Source organism: Anguilla rostrata, chromosome 8 (assembly GCF_018555375.3).
Source record: "Anguilla rostrata isolate EN2019 chromosome 8, ASM1855537v3, whole genome shotgun sequence".
In the NCBI taxonomy this organism is placed as follows: Eukaryota; Metazoa; Chordata; class Actinopteri; order Anguilliformes; family Anguillidae; genus Anguilla; species Anguilla rostrata.
This window is the reverse complement of record NC_057940.1, coordinates 11194778-11212133: the sequence shown is the minus strand read 5'-3', so window position 1 is coordinate 11212133 and position 17356 is coordinate 11194778. Positions and strand designations below refer to the sequence as shown.

The 17356-nt window shown below is 50.0% G+C and overlaps 1 protein-coding gene across 6 annotated transcripts in view; it reads right to left on the bottom strand.

Annotated features, from left to right (window-relative positions):
- The window catches only part of LOC135260793 (zinc finger protein 521-like), a 135371-nt gene that overhangs the window by 16767 nt on the left and 101248 nt on the right, over positions 1 to 17356 (bottom strand). For all 6 annotated transcript variants that reach the window (XM_064346339.1, XM_064346340.1, XM_064346341.1 and 3 more), the window contains 2 exons: positions 10730 to 10861; positions 2267 to 2382 (listed from right to left, as the gene is read on the bottom strand). In XM_064346339.1, the coding sequence (XP_064202409.1) occupies positions 2267 to 2382; positions 10730 to 10861 (248 nt within the window). The remainder of the gene's footprint in view (positions 1 to 2266; positions 2383 to 10729; positions 10862 to 17356) is intronic.

The following is a 17356-nucleotide window of genomic DNA, read 5'->3' as shown; positions in this document are numbered from 1 at the left end:
ATCACAGCTCAGCGGCGGAACGCCATGACTCCGTTCCCTGCAGCACTGGCCTGCACCTCGCACAGCTCAGCACTGCCTGGTGTGAAAGAGGTCAGTGATCTTTCACGCTTCCTCCTGTCTCTGCCTCTTCAAAAATAAATATGAGCTCGGATTCTACGGCACCTGGGGGGGCGAGCGCACATCATTCTCTGTCAGGAAAAAGTTCACCTTAAACATGACAAAGTACAGAAACTACCTCAGGAGTGTGTGCGTGTGTGTGTGCGTGTGTGTGTGTGCGCGCGTGTCCATCTCTGCCTCTCTGTATGTGCCTGCCTGCATGCATGCATGTGTGCTCTATAATGATTACTAGTCACTAGCATCAACAGTACAAAGACTTTAAATTAATACAAAATATAGTACAGTATATTTAAGTAGCTCAATATAAAAAAACCCAGAAATTGAAAGGATGGAACTTGGATTCTGGAGAATATGAGAGCATTCTTTGAGTGGGTAAAATGCTAATTTAATGAACAGTATTGTCATCAATGGCCATCCACCTTATTCCTGCCTGCTGATGCATGTGAGATTAGTTTCATTTACGGAGCCAGTTACTTCAAAACCTGGAGTCGGAAGGGTAGTCTGTACTCTTACTGCACACAAATGAACAATGCTGTGAATCTGCTGATGGCTTTGTGGTTCCTGTGCACTGAAACTCAACCCTCACTGCTATTCTGTTTGCTGATTGGACCCACGAGGTGCCCGTTAGGCCATGATGTTTCCATTTCGGGGTGGCGTGCCGGGCCCCCCGCGGTGCCCGTGAGCCGATGAGGTTTCCATGGCAGCGCCGCTGACCCGCGACATGCCCGTTAGGCAGCGGAATTTTAGCTTCAAGGAGGGGCTGACCTACGAGGTTCCTGCTTGGCAAAACACTTTTCAGTTGAGTGCCACACACATACACACACGGCACCAAGGCACATGTGGGGGGGCGGGCACCCGGATCAGGCGGCGCTGGGCAAACACAGCAAGCGTGCCCGCACTGCTTTCCCACCCGCAATCAAACGCCGTCGTTCAGACTGGCACAGTCTGGCGGAAGCGCTACGCATTTAGCTAGGAGCGCATTTCCCAGTGACATTGTTGTTGTTGTTGTAGTTGTTGTTGTAGTAAATGCAAATGTCTGTTAATTACGGGGCAAAGTTCTGTCGGATCAGAGCGTGCGCACAACGCGCAGGATATCAAAGAAGGGCACCCAAGCATGGGATCGACCCCAAGTCTGCTCGAGAGCGAAGCCAATTCTGAAAAAAGCTCAACGATGCTTGCTCCAAGCCACGGACGTCAAACTCCAGCCCTGGAGGGCAGCAGCACCAGCAGCTCCAGGCTTTCCTGCGATTCATTTTCAGTCTGCAGCCAAATCAGGCCTTGGAAACAAAGCGCGTGGACTCTCTCTAGCGCCGAGCAAAGGGCCAAACAGCCAAAACGCACCGAAAACCGGCAGACACAGCGGTCCTGGGGGACTGCAGTTTGAGATCCCTCACCTAGGGCTTGTAGCGCAAGACTGGGGCCTCTTTACGGTGACAGCAGCTCAACGTTTTTTCAACCGAGCTACTCTACAGCAAATGTGATTTCCTCCTCAGCATTCACCCGCCATTATATTCAGAGAAGAGATAGGAAGATAAAACCCCGCCTCGAGCACAACGCTCAATCTGCCAGAGCAACCAAGACAAGAAAATCAATACAACTATAATTATATTAGACATCAAAGTTTTGCCAGCGAGTTAAAAACTACTCTAAATTCACATCAAAATGTGCTGTCCACTTTCACATGCTATTGCATTTGCATACTGTTGCATAATGCAATCACTGTACATTAAATACATACATTCACATCCGCGGATATGGTCAATGTTTTGTAATATATGCTGTATCTTTTCAAAATAAAAATATATATTTTTTGTATTTTCCTTTTAAACCACATACTGATATTTAGTCCTTTATCCTAAGGGCAGTTGGCAAGACTGTTTGAAATATTTTGTGATGTACTTAAAAACAACAACAACAAAAAAAACCACATTCCTTCAAACTAAAACATTTTTTTTTTTTTTACCACGCATTGACATTTTGTGAACTGATTTCAGTAAACTGCACATTTAGCAAAATATGTTCTAAACGGAATGCGTATATCTGTTTGGACAAAAGAGGTGGCATCGGCCATTTTGTGGTGAGAAAGCGCTCCCGTTGTTTTTGCACTTCCTGTTTGGCACACAGCTGGCGCAGCGAGGACGGCACACACCTGCAGCTCGGTCTGGAAGAAGAACTTCTGCGGGCACTGGGAGCAGTCGTAGATCTTATCCTCCTGGCCGTGCACAGAGAAGATGTGCTGCTGCAGCTTGCTGGCCAAGACGAACACTGGACGGAGAGAGAGGGAACGAGAGGAGGGGAGAAGGAAGGAAAAAAAAAGCAGGAAGTACGGAGGAGGGGAAGGGGAGAATGAAAAATGACAGAAAGAGAGACAACAACAAAAAAAATTGTTATTATTATTTATTTGGAGCAATTCCTGGGTGTATGACAAGAAACCAAATATCCTGCGGGCAGAGTGGGATTCTGCATCAAATGTGACGCAATTATAATTCCCCAAATCACCACTGTGATTTCTGTGTCCTCATATTCACACACAACGGCAGTGAAAATACAGGGAGAGAGGGAGAGACAGAGAGAGAGACAGAGAGAGAGCGATAGAGAGAAAGACAGAGAGAGAGAGAGAGAGAGAGAGATAGTGAGAGACAGAAAGAGAGGAAGGGAGAGAGGGAGAGAAAGAGAGAGAGAGACATAGAGCGAGAAAGAGAGAGATCATCAACAATGTCATCGCTTCACACACGTACACAGACAGATGCACGTGTTGACAAGCACAGATTTTACAGACACACATTTTAACATTCACTGACCAGAACCCTCCCTCTCTGGGTAAACACTACAGCTAATCGCACCCGGCTCAGTGCGGCTCTTTAGCTGCAGCTGGCTCTCAGACAGGGAAAAATCAATACCAGGCCACAGAGAGCGAGACCGTATCAGGAACAAGTGCTACAGCCGGGCACGCAACAAGCGTGAAATCTCTCCAAAAAATCTATTTTTCACCATTTAAAATGTGCTCTCCTACAATGTTTACACTGTTTAGATAAAATAAGTACCTTGCAGTAAGCACAACCTGAGAGTCCATCCAAAATTGTAAGCAGGGGAAAGGGTTTCTCTGAACGTGTACAAGGCAGAGGATAAACATTTCCAAGGCAAATGTTCACAAAAAAAGGCTAATTTTTAACCAGATGACATACACACATATAAACTCTACTGACATAATACTGTAAATACACTATATATAAAAAATATATAACACACACACACACACATATACATATATATATATGTATAATGTTTTTTGTTCTGAGTGCAACTCATTACCTTACCACCACATACACTGCTAATTATATTTACAATATAAATAGCATAAATATTCATAAGAGCGGGTCACTTAATGACACAATTCCATATTAGAGAGCTCGTAGCTACAGACACTGCCGGCTAGCGGGTTAAAAATACATATCTATCTGCCTTAATTAAGCACACAGAGTCCACAGCGGTAAAGTGGGGAAATGTGCGCTCGTTCTCCGAGGAGCACTTCAAACATGCCGTTTGTTATCCTGGACCCACAGGCCCCTATGCTTAAAGGACTCGCTCTTTAAAAGGCACGGTCTCCCGAGGTCCCGCTAGCCGGCTAAACTTAGCATTTATGACTTCGTCTGAATTTATTATCGCTCGAAAACTTTACCTCTCCCACCCCCCGTCACAAGAGCTACACTTGGCAGGGGGGCAGGGTATACCGGATAAAAGGAACTACAGGCAGACTCTCTGTGGTTGTCTCTGGGTCGTGGGCGGTGGGGTGGGGCGCAGGGGTGCACAGAGGCTCCAATAACACAAACACGTTCCCGTTTTAATGAATGCAGACACAGGGTCCTGGGACTGGGGCAGGCCCTACCTGAGAGATGGGGCGGTGAATAATTAAAGTGTGTGTGCCAGAGGCAGAGCAAGCAGGGCTACCCTCCCCCCCCCCCTCCCCAAACCACCGCCCCCCGCGACCTTCCCGCGAAGAAAGCACCTTTTACAATGTCTGCGCCGTTACTCTGTGTGACACGCGGGCGTTTGGGTGGGGGGGGGGGGTTGAGGGAGCACCGTGCTTCAGTGCAACACGGCTCTACAGTGCGCCTCTCACGCAACATGAAACAAACACAAGACAAGGCACAGACCCCGAAACAGATTACGCAGATAAACAAACCATCACACAAAAGGCACTGTCAGGGCTGCAGCCTCCACAGTTGAGGACTCAAATGAATTTTCATTTGGTCAATTCAGTAAATGAGGCGAAATTCAATTAACAAATTGAAGAACCCTCGTCAAACATCATGGGCACTTCCCTGCATCGAACGATCAAAAATTTTCTCAGCTCCAGCCCTGGTAGCCACAGTACACAGACAACTGAAACGGCAGTAAAAACCAAATCAGAGGTGGGTTCACAGCCAACATCTGGCAAAAATATCAATTTTTATATAAACAGAACAATCAGCATATCACCTTAATGTCTTGATAATATCACAACCATCTTTGAGAATTCTGAAAGTACGTGAAAGTCATGAAAAGCTCATGTTGGACCACGGAGGAAGAAACCCAGAGAGGTCACTCTGACCGCGCGAGGTCTTTCGCTCGACCGGTGGGGAACCGCTGCGGATCAGGACGGCTCCAACGCACGGGCCAAGGTGCCAGCGAGAAACATCTCTCCGGATGCTAATCCGACTGTGACCCTCAGCCCAGTAACCTCAGCCCGCCGCTGGGCCGGGCACGAGGGCTCCAAGCCTGCGGAACGTCCTGCCTCCAGGCTCCACCCACAGCCAACAGCACAGAGACCTGCTGCTGATTTCCTCTCTGCACGGTCATTTAGCCAGACTCCACAGCATCCTGGCTACCCTCATTACTGGCACCATCAATCACTTCAGCAGCAAAAAAAAACAACTTTAATGTAAAAATATTCACGACACGCAGAAATGCAGCACGAGCCCTATACACGATCTGCACTTATACATTTGCTACAATCGGTTCAGTCTGTTGGCATACAAGACTGATCATTGAAAAGCAAAGTGAAGTACCGTAACAACAAACACTCTGACCATGTTAGACAGAACCTAGCCCAGCCATTTCCAAGCAAGACGGCCCCAGTATTCCAGTATCTGTTCTGCGTAACTCCTGGCCGGTAATACCATCAGCATAGCGAGCTAGCCTTTAGCCAGCTTCACGGCGCTGAAATTAAGCGAGACGGGAAAGGTCGAAGGTCAGGGGAAGGCGCAATCACACAGGGGGCGGAGAGCGTCTGTTGTGGCGCGCGCGGCGGCCGTGCCGGAGGAGGAGGCGTCGACATTTCCCCACCGGGCGCGGATTTAAAAAAAAAAAAAAAAAAGGAACGAAGAGGAAGAGGGAGGAGGAAAAAAAAAAGAAGAGACGGAAATCGCAGCGAAGCGTTCGCCCCCTAAGAAAAGTTCACACGGAGAGAAAACAACTTTTCCCCGCTCTCGCTGTGCGGCGGCGGAGAGGTGGAGGGGTGGGGGGTGGGGGGTGTGTGGGGGGGTCAAAGGGCCAAAGCCGCCTCGCTGCAGGAGGACCGCGCCGAGATTAAGCTTCTGATTAGCTCTCAGGGGCCACCAATCACAGCCCTATCTCCAGGGCCAATCTCGCCTTTCTGTGGGATAGGGAGGAGGCGGGCAGGTCATCTTCCGGCTGTAAGAAAAGTGATATTAAACTGTATATGAGGGAAAATCTTATCTTATCCTATTAAGCCACTGTTCACAAACCAAACTAACCCCCCTCCCCCCAACCCAGTTTCTCCAAGGGGACTGAATTGCTGCTGTGCACAAACTATGAATTACAAACATGCTGTGTTTGAACTGTTTTATTACTCTGCAGTAATAATGCAAATAATGCCAGACAGGAGACAGAAACTAATAAACCACAAATTATCATATCTTTACAATTTCGAAAATCTCTTTCTGGTGAAGTTTCTTCCAAAGAACAAGGCGGTTTGGCCCTTCACTAGGAGTCAGACCAGCGTTAGCTTAGCTTAGCTTAGCAAGGTACCCACAGGGAAATGCCTTGCTTCGCTTCTCTTACAGAAACCCACTGTGAATGCCAATACTATCCTAAAAAAGTTTTCAGGCATGCTGATTGATTTTTCTGGGGTGCACAACCTCTCACTAACAAGAAATATGATAGTGTGGTCCATAGTGTGGATACATCCCATTGTTTATTGACGCAAACAACAAGTTCAAAAGGACTCTACCCAGGTACTGAGCGGCAGGGAAACCTGGTTCTATAGTTTAGCATGACGAGATAGCTACTGAAAACCAGTGAAATGTGAGCTTAAACAGTAAACTTTCACTAGTAGTTTTTGAGAGATTCTCGGAGCGCGATGGGCTAACAGTGTGTGGGGGTGTGTGTGCGTGTGCCCGTGCGTGGTGGTTTTCCATTCAGTGTCCCAGCTGAAAAAAACCCATATGGCTTTTATCTTTTGCCCCCCCGCCCCCCCCCACCCCTCTGTTTTTGTTTGTTTGACTGTGTGCTGCTATTCCCAATCACAGCCTGCCCCCCTCTCTCTCTCTCTCACTCCCCCAGCCCGGGGAGAGGCTCAGAGTTTTACCTGCAGGCTTCTTCACTTCTGACATGCGCCGGGAGAGAGAGACACTGTCATCTCCTCTGCCTCTCCCCCAACCCCGGCCCCCAGATACCCCCCCGCTTCTGACACACTCCTCTCTTCATATACACACACACTGCTTAGCTATGTAGAACGCGCCCTGTGCGACAGGGAACTAAAACAGTGTTTGTTTTTTTGTTAACATATATAAAAAGCGCTAAATGTTTGTGTAGATAGAGAGACGGAGAAAGAGGACGGCAAGAGAGAGAGATCTACAACGGAACTAAAAATATCCAAATAACACCTCTTCTGTTTATTTACAGCCCCTTGGTCCCCTACTTTTCTCCTCCTTTCCTCCTATCTCCTGTTTGCATACTACTCTTCAGCCAATGGGCATGAGTGTTACTGGACGGTGGGACGTTTGCCACCTCGGGGAAAGGGAAGTACCGGGAGGAATTGCCTTTTAGCCTGAGAAGACAGGGAGAAAAGGAGTGCAGCCGCCTGCTCAGAGTAAACTTTGGGGACTTTAATCAGGTTGGCTGGGGCCTCTTAGAGCAGCTCCCACTGAGGGGGGGAGTCAGGAGAGGATGGGGGGGGGGGTGACCGCACCCCTCCTGTTCTCGGGCACGGGGGCAGCAGCATGTCCCTGGGGGCCAGGAAAGCAATCTTCCACGCCCCCGGGGGCCTGGGACAGAACAGAGGCCTTTCAATCCCCCACTCCCCCCCCCTCCTGAAAAAGACAACCGTGACCACTGTCCTGCAGTGGGCACTGTTGTTTACAAAGAGAGAGAGAGAGAAAGAGAGAGGGAGGGAGGAAGGGAGAGAGAGGGAGAGATGGCAAATCCATCCATGCCAGAATTCTTATTTCTTTAGTCTATTTTTTACTTTGTGTCTTCTGAGGGTTGTATTGTATTGATCCACGTGACTTATGCAAACATCTGAAGCGCGTTTTCAGCACTCAAAACATCCTCTCTATTAGGCTACAGCGTGTGTTCTCGTGATTTTTAGACTTAATGACAAGTCACGATTACCAGCCGTGTCCTCAACGGATAGCCAACGTCCCCTAACAGCTGCCTCTCCACTGCGATCGTCTAATTCAGATCAATATTATGACCATCCAGAGGGTGAACGTGGGTAACAAAGGGGAATCTGGGATTGAGATGCTTGTGCAGGACCCCCCTTTGGACTGAGAGAGACCTGCCTGCCGAATCAGCCTCCCAGGTGTCGTCCCGATGATGGGGGAAAATAAGGGTGGCACTGTCACCACCCACCGGAGAGGGGAGGGGATATCAGCGAATTTAGATACGAGAGCTTCAGTGACGGGATGAGAGACAGGCTGGGAGACAGAGAGAGGAGAATCGGAAATCTTGTTCACATGCTGAGCGATGTGTCATAGCTGTTTTATATTTCATACGCTGCACGCTCTCAATATGCTGCTTCGGTCACTGGGAGAGTGAGAGCTGGAAAGGAAGCTGGAGACAGAGAGAGTGAGTATAAGACATGATGATGAAATATCGTCTTGAATTTTTAATTTTTTTTTTTACTGCCCCTCTTTAATTCTTTATGGCTTGGCAGTTACTTTACTCTCACGCTCTCAGCACAGTGAAGCTGAAACCTAGCACCTGCTTCCAGGTAACCGAAGCAGACCGCCGAGCTGGGCTCACCTGCAGGAGGACAGAGCTGGTCCGCGGCGCAAACCACTGAGCCCCATTCACACCGCAAAGCGGCAACACCGTCATTCAGGCACAACAGGCAGGCCTTAGCGAAGACGCTAATGTGGAGTTTGTACGCTCTCCCCGTGTTTACGTGGGTTTTCTCCAGGTGCTCCGGTTTCCTCCCACAGTCCAAAGACGTGCAGGTTAGGTGAATAAGGTGTAAGAGTGTGAGTGAATGCTGTGTGTGCCCTGCGATGGCCTGGCGACCTGTCCATGCTGTATTCCAGCCTCTGGCCCAATGCATGCTGGGATAGGCTCCAGCACCCCCTGTGACCCTGACTAGGATGGATGGACCTTTGTATAAGAAAAAGGCAGATCTAAGCCACTCAACTCCTACACCATCCTGAGACACAATAATGAACTTTCCCTCAGCCTGCTGCATAATGGCCCAAACCTGCCCCCCCACTGTCACTTTTCCCTTTCAGTGTCCGTAAAAGGAAATTATGATCATTCCACAAATGTTCCTCCTTGGGTGGGACCTGATATGGGGGAGGGGCAAGGGGGGGGTAGGTGGAATCGGGGCCCTTCCACCACAGGGACCTCACCTTAGGGGGTTTTGGGAATGGGGGGCTGGGTGGGGTAGTGCTAAGGCCTCCCCCCAATGCCTCATTATGTCCCATCCACTTCCCTCTTTCCAGGGGTCTCCTTTGAATGGGGGCCACTGTTCCCTGGCTCTGTGGCGCAGAGGGAGGGGGGGACCCTTAATCATGCACCCCCTGTCACCAAGGCCTTTCTGTTCAGACCCCCCCGGGACACCCCCGCCCCTCACCCCCACCTCTGTCCAGACACTTTCTGAGGCCCCATTGTGTAGCCTTTCTATGGGTATCCACTGGAGGTAAAGACACCAGAATTGTGCTCCTCAGAGTCACCGCTGGGTGCTTTCATTGGACAGGGGCTGTATTCTAGCAACGGCCAGGGAAATGCTTTAGATCCACAAATTGCAAACTACTCATACGTTTGAATATTCTGTGACTGCCCCGATTTTGACATTTGAATGACAGAAACACAATTTTCCACCAGACAGCCCTCAAAGCCAGAGTCCAGTATTGTAACCGCAGCTCTGTGCTGGACGTGACAGATCAGGGGCTGCTGGGAGAAAGTCTTAACCTCCGTTTGAACGGCGAATCAGAGGACGGCGAGCCGAGGTGCGCACGGTTTCCATTATACAGGTAATTAACCCGGCCGACCCCAGCAGATAAGAACCTCTCCCACGGGAGGGAGCCCCCCCCCCCTCAGTCACAGCGGGACAGGGGGCATTACCTGGACTTCGGGCAATTAGCACGTCTTCTGCCATTGACTGCGTTCTTTTGTTTCGTATTTGGGAGGGGAGGGGGTGAGAAATTTGAAAACATCCCCTCCATATGGAGCAGAGCGCTCTGACTCCAGCCATTGGCTTTTTAAATGTTCTTTTCTTTTCTTTCTTTTCTTTTACACACAGTTTAAAAAGCACTTCTTGTTTCAGACAGCACGTCTCAAGCCAATTATTGGCAAATCAGACGCCTTGATCAAGGGCAACTTGTCGATACAGTTTTACACACTGAACGCTCCCCAACCAGTGGACACAATTGGATTTAGCTTTCAGGTCCGAAGTGAGGCGCTGGCTAGCTATTGGCAAACTGGCAGTAAACACAAGACTAATGTCTTTACACTGCCTCTGCAAAATAGTGGCCCAAGTAACAAAACGTGACACTCTAATTCTGCACTGAATGAAGACGAGCAGAACTTCAGAAAAAATGTGAACCTATAAATGTGAGCTATAATCCTGGTGTGCATTTCATTTGCCAAAATAACGCAGAACCTACAAGTAACAAGGGGCACTTTTAATCAGTGCAATTACAAGCTGCTCGTTTTCCAGCAGTCTTTTGCAGAGTTTCTTAAAGATTTCCTCACGCTTGGTGGAGTTCAGCGATTTCTCTGTTCTCACAGTTTGTTGATTTCACCAACATCGCTGAAACAAACACTTTAGTTCATTTGTGAGCCAAAAAGCTCAGGACCAACATTTCCTGAATTCAGATCGTTATCTTAAAAATGTGAAACTTAACTCAGAAGTTCTTACAAACAGTGATCATGTACTGTAGATGTACTGCCACAAACCCATTAAACCTCTTACTCCAAAAACAAGGCTTCATCCTTAACACTGAGGACCGTAAGAGTTCCTTCCCCATTCAAACTGGATGCACATCCCTTACTTTCTTGCACTTTGAACGTAAATCCTAAAATAACTACCTGGCTCTAGCTCTAAACCAGTTCCCAGAGTGCACCGCTGTCACCGTTTGGCCGACGTTGTGCGTGAGGTGTGCGTTCTCTGACAGACCTGTGAAGCAGACGGGGCATTTGAACGTTCCCCCCATGCCCTCGAAGCTGTGCTCGATCAGGTGGCACTGCAGCTTGGCCGGGGAGTCGAACGTCTGGCTGCACAGCTTGCACTCGTGGTTCAGTCCTTCCTCTGCAGAAACACACACACACACAGAACACACGATCAACAAATCAAGCAATCAATCAACCAATCATCGGTTTTGTTGTGCATTTTATACGCAGCTCGTCACCTTTAGCGTTTTTCCAGATTTCATTAAAAACAAACAGAAACAAAAAAAGCCCCAACTGACCTCAAGACAAACATCTGTGCAATTGCACAAATGTCACTTCTTTTTAAGCTACAAGCATGACCACAGAAGCACACATCAGGAAAAGACAAGAGACACACAGCGCACAACAGCACAACCAAACTGGATAGCGTGAAACAGCTGACATTCTGGCTCAGAACCACACTGGATAACGTGACATTTTGGCTCTTTGCTCCTCTGCTTGATGTCAGCAGGCAGCGCTTTAATTGACAGGGCTCGGTGTGTACTAATCCAGTCAGGTAATACAATGTAAATACTGCGGTCAAACAAACTGGAGGGCCATCCTGTGATGTTTTAGCCTCTACCCTATCACTGGGTCTCTAATCACTGTTTACTGTGACATCACCACCTCACCTGCACACGTGACTGGAGCTCTAAGCACACCTGAAGTTAGTCTTGGGAAAAAGGCCAGGGGCCACGTGGAAATTAAGCTCACAAACTGGACATGCAACACCTGCTTCAGGCTCATTACGCACACAAGATGATGTGTACATCAGGGCACATTCACTCAAGTGCGAGTGTGTGTGTGTGTGAGTACATGTGAATGTGTGTGTGTATGTGTGTGTGTGTGTGCATGCAAATGTGTGCCAGTGAGAGTGGGAGAAGGAGAGAAAGAGAGAGTATATTTGTAGGGGTGTCAGTGTGTATTCTTGACTGATACTCAAGCAGGTGTTACATCCATGGGAAGGGAACCAGATGAAACATACAGAACATAGTGTTCGGTTGTGCGTTACAGTGATCTCATCTGGCAACATTAAACCCGACGGGAGCGGCTGGTGCTGCTCGTTTCTCCATAAAACCCGTGAAGGGCCACCTGCACTTGCTCCTCACCCTCAGTGCGTCCGACGAGGCCGTCTCTTTCCGGCCCGCTTCGGCTTCGGCGCTTATTAAATTTCTCCGCCGCTCTCCGAAAATGAGCCCGATCTCCGAGGGGAAACGCCACGCTCGCAAGAAACGTCAAATAATAATAAGAGCGATGCATTCGGCAAGGAGGCGCCCGGGGTGAACTTCCCCAAGTCACGTGAGACGCAGGGCCCGCCGCTAACGCAGCGCCGCTGCCACAGACGGAGACGGAGTGTGTACAGCGCGAGCGTCTGGTTGGTACTCCCGTTTGGAAATTCGGCAGCAGCGGTAACAGAAAGGAGAACGCCGAAAAACAGACCTTCGGTGTGGCGATGGGGGAAAAAAGCGGAATTAACATTAAGGAGAGAGAGAGAAAAGCCTGAAAGCAGGGGCAGGGATATCAATCAACCGTCACGCGCACATAAAGCTTCGAATCCACGCGACTGCGACAGCCGTCACTTTCAGATGCACTTAGCGCCGCGCGAGCGGCACCGCTAGCAGACTTAGCGATCCGCGGTAAAGCGTCGAAGGCGCTCGTATCGACGGGGTAAAAACGCTTCGGAAATGCCACCTGATCAATCCTGTTCTGACAGAGACAAAGCGGTCTCCGTGCGAAATGCAGCCTTGTCTCCGAACCAATACTGAACACCTTGTGTGGCGTGCGCAGGATTCGAGAAAGGATGTGATATAACCGCGTGGCGCACACGTACACATGCACAAAAACATACAAAATATTCTATTTTCAGACAAAGAGCTGCAATCTGCGAGCTGTTCTTGAAGACACTTGTCTGTATGTGAACTTCATGCTGCTGACGTCTCTGAATTATTACAGTCCAAACCTCACTCCCCCTTTCTTCACTGCCCATCCACTGGCCTCATACCCCACTGCGATGGCCACCCGCTATGCCCCTGCTGGCATTCTAACACACCATCCTTAATTTATCAGGCCTGGCAGTTGGCGGGCGCGGGGTGCTGCTCTAGGATGGGTTGCCAGACCAGTGAAGAGCACACGCAACCTTCAGCAAATCCACCCCCGCCCCGCCCCATCCCCCACCTCCCCCTCCCCCACCCGCCTCGGAAATCCGTGAAAAACAAGCCGCGCCGGGCCCACGGCTAGCCCGGGGTGTCTGGCAACGGGACGGGCGCGCGACGGTGGAACAGAACACAGCAGAACGGGCGAATTCCGGAGCGCCGCGCCGCCTGCAGGCAGAGCGAGCCGAAGGAGTCGGGACTCCGCGTTCCGGCGCTGAAAGATCCCCGCGGGCGACCGTGCCCGCCCAGCTCCTCTCTGCTCCTGCTCCAAGCCCGCTTCCACAGACTCCCCTCGCTGGCAGAGGCACTGCGAATTAGCGGCTCACAACTTACTGAGGGATCAGAGCTAGCTAAGCTAAGCGCCCCGCTCCTCAATTCAGTTTCTCTCCGGCAGCGTAATGGAGTCCGCACCCCGGCAAGGGACATTCCAGCAATGAGACACGCTCACCGATACAGGGCACTCCAGATGAGAAGGACAAAATAATGGGATAGAAACTGGTTCACCAAAAAAAAAAAAAAAAAAGAAGTTAATATAGACAATTTAGACCCTTAGGCTCAACCTCAAAGTTTTCTGCAAATAGTTATAATCTAATCGGGGAAAGGAAAAGTCTTCCACCTTCATTAAAAAAGATCTATTTCCAGTCCAGGTGGGAAAAAAAAGAAAAGAAAAAAAAAAAGAAAGGAAAATCAATCTGTGCAACCTGTGGGGCCAGCCTGGAGAAACACAGACACGCGTCTGCAGCAGACAGGCTCACTTCTGTCAGCGAGCTAACGCAGGCACTGTCAGGAGCTAACAGGCTCACCTGCAGGAGCGATACAGTCACGGGCTGTCAGAGCAAGAGGACAGAGTGCCTGCACGCGCCGGCGTCCAGAGGGCCCGAGCGCAGCGGTCGGGGCGCGCCAGCCGCCTGGCCCGTTAACGAGCGTTCAGGGGGAGGAAACGCGGCGTGCCGACGGCGGCGGAGGCGCTTCAGATCGGCGGGCGGCATTTCGAGGCGCAGCGCCGCGAGGCCAAATCGACGCGCGCTTTCATCGCCTCTCGCCCTCATCTGGCACGACGTCACGCCGCTCGCTCGCTCGCTCGCTGGCCGAGCTCCGTGCGACGGGGTCGCCCCCTGTACCGCGGCCGACCGACGATGCCGTCAAACCGTCCGCCATTTTGCTCGTTTCTTTTCAGTACGACCCCTGCACCTCACAGGGGGAGACACTAGAGTGCACTTTTTTTCAGCGCTTGTGCTGCTGCTTGAAGTTTTGGGTCTTGTGTGCTCCTCATTACAGACAGTGAGCATATGCAGTATCAGCCCTTCCTATGCATACTCAAAGTGGATACTGCGTACTTGCAAGATGTTATATTATTTGTAAAAATGTATGAATTCAATGTATGTCAGCTTAGAGGCATATCATATAGATGTTCTTTTGAAGCGCCATAATACTGCAAAAAAAGTATTAATTAATAACTTAGCCTGGCATTGTGTAAGATCTTAAAACACACACGCACACACTGATAATTGTGTAATATCTTAAAACACATACACACCCATTTTATATATATATATATATATATATATATACACACACACGATTTGACAAAGCATTTGCCATAATGCACTGAACAGCATACCTCACCCTAAAACCCTCAGAAAAGCAAACAGAGGGTGACAGCCCTTCACTGGGAAAACCAGACAAAACCCTGCATGCAACACGGTCCCATAGGGGGAGCCCATCTTCCACTGGCCAGCGTCATGGTAACCTTATTCACAAGCATTTCCAATTTTCACAAGGCCTTCCAGAAATAAAATAGGAGGAGAACCTTTTTGTAATGCTGGCTGTTTTATATCCTGCAACGTACAAAGGAAATATTCGCAGCAGAGAGAGAGAGAGAGAGAGAGACAGAGAGAAAAAACATTCAGAATCCATCAGATAATTCTCGCACTTTATTAAAACAGACTGCCCCTCTGTGAGCAATCAAAACAAATGGCTGCAACTGAACACTGACAAACAGTATGTTTAACATAGTGTTAACCGTTTTAGCTTATGCTCACAATATAACTGTGGATTTACCATTTTCATTTTCATTATTACAACATTTAACATGTTCAGTGGCCACTGTAATAAGAGGAACCCCTTGAACTCACCGCAGGTTAATTATTTTTCCGGCGTGTACACTCTATAGGAAAATGGAATTAAATAAACAACAGCATTGCATTTTCAGCTTGTTGTTCCATGAAAACCTGATAATATGCGAATATGCTATTTTGAGTTATTGTGAGCGCTCTCAAACTGACAGTTAGATCACACGGTGTGAACAAACGTCAGCCCATAATCAGCATACCTGTGTGACGGTTTCACAAACAGCCCGCATACACCCGACATGTAACCGCTTATACCTGATTGGCTTTCACCAGGCAAGATCAAACACCGATTGGCTGATAAGGGACCTGAACCCGGGCCAGTGGCTTCAGAATGTTCTGAAAACTGAAAGCCGTAATTTTAATTAGCACTGCTCAGTACTGTATTATACTGCGTTGCTACATTTCAGTGTAAATCTGAAAAGTTTATAATCATTAATCGTCTACGTTACAGCTACAGTTTGAGGCAGTGAACCGTCTTGAAAGAAGGGAGATCAGCGGTCTCTGTGTCCAGATGGAACGGTCGGACTTTTCGACCTTCCACAAACGGCACGTCCTCCTGGTCGCCGGTTTTACGAGCGGTTCATCTCTAAACCCTGCCAGGGACGGAGGACGAAACCTCTGTTTGAGCACGGGTGGGGGGGGGGGAAGGCCGGGTGGAATTCGGCCCGTCCAGCCCGAGCCCGGCCCCCCCGGAGGCGAGGAAGCGTTCAGACGGCTGTCACGCCCGTTCAGGCGCTGCCCACTCGAAACGACGGCCAGAACAACGGCGCTCCGTTTACCGCGGGCGGGACCCCCGGGCCCTCCAACGGCCCTCGGAGGGGCCGTGCCGGGGCGCGCGCGTGCCGAGGCACACCTGCTCAAATGTGTTTTGGGTGAGGGGGGACCGGGCCGGGGTGGGGGGGCGGGGAGGAGAGCAGGTTTTCTGGGCGCGGCGGGCAGAGGCGAAATAACGACTCGGTTCCAGCCGGGCAGGAGCCATTAGCGGCGCGCTAGCTGAGCTCTGTCACGCACCCATACAGATTATTAACCCCCCGCAAATGAGTTTGGACGGAGACGCGGGCCCATTAAGTAAATAACACCCGGCCCAGAGCGCGGGACGGCCGCCGGCAGCACAGACACCGCTGACTCAGGGTTTCACCGCCGCCTCCCGAGCGCCCATAAAACACCCCCCCTCCCCCCCCCGAACGGTCCGCCCGCCAGCGTCCGGGTACGGGGGGAGGGGAGGGGTGGGGGAAGGGGAGAGGCGGGGGGGGGAGGGTGTCACCTGGCGCGGGGACTCATCCGTGACGCGGCGCAGGCTGTTTCCGGGGCCCGCCGATGCCAGCCGGGCCCCCTGTATGGCTCTTCAGTTGGGCCCTCAAACCAGCTGTGACCCATCAAAACGGAGAGGCTCCAGGTGGGGCGTTAATGGAATGGCCTATTGTATAAATGAGCACCGAGCTACCGCAGCCCCCCCACACCCCAACCTACACACACACACACATACACACACACACACACACACACACGCACGCACACGGGCGAGAGCGCATCCGTAACCAATGAGCAGACGCAAAACATCCACCCACCAGATTTTTTAGCCCCATTCACAGGCTATTTGCAAAGTATTTATGATCAGATAAAGCTTACGCCCACACACTCACACACACACACCCACACCCACACAATCCCAATCTTTCTCTCACTAGCCAGCATGTATTGTTTCTCTCGGTCTCTCTCTCTGTCACAGTTTCTCTCGTGCATTCACACACACACACAGTACGCATACACATTTTCACTCTCACACATGCTCCATTTTCTTTCTTCCTCTCATCCAATCACTCACAAACACATACGCGTATACACTCTCTCTCTCCATCTCTCTTTCTCATACACACACACACATCATGAACTTGCTACTCCTCTCAATAAAAACACATGCGGTTATGGCAAAAGGCCCGCTCCTGGAAGCTTACGAGATGGCCGGTTCTGATGAGACGTACTCGATTTACGCGGCGGCGTAAATTTAAAAGCGAAATTTTCGCGAGTGCAAACGAAGCAGACGGAGACATTTTTGCGGTCACAGTCGTGAGCAACCTTTAGCGCTGACGGCACTGATTATAACGTCACCCGCTGTTAGCGAGCTGAGGGCAAACAAACACACGGACCCTGCAACAAAATGGCGGCTCTCATAAAAATCCCCCCCTGCTCCCCCCCCCCCCCCAAAAAAATTACCCCCCGTGCCAAAAGAAACACACCGCTACGAGGAACTAACTCTTCAAATGGCCGTGTATCAGATGAGTTAGATACGTCTGATCCTCTACAGGGAGA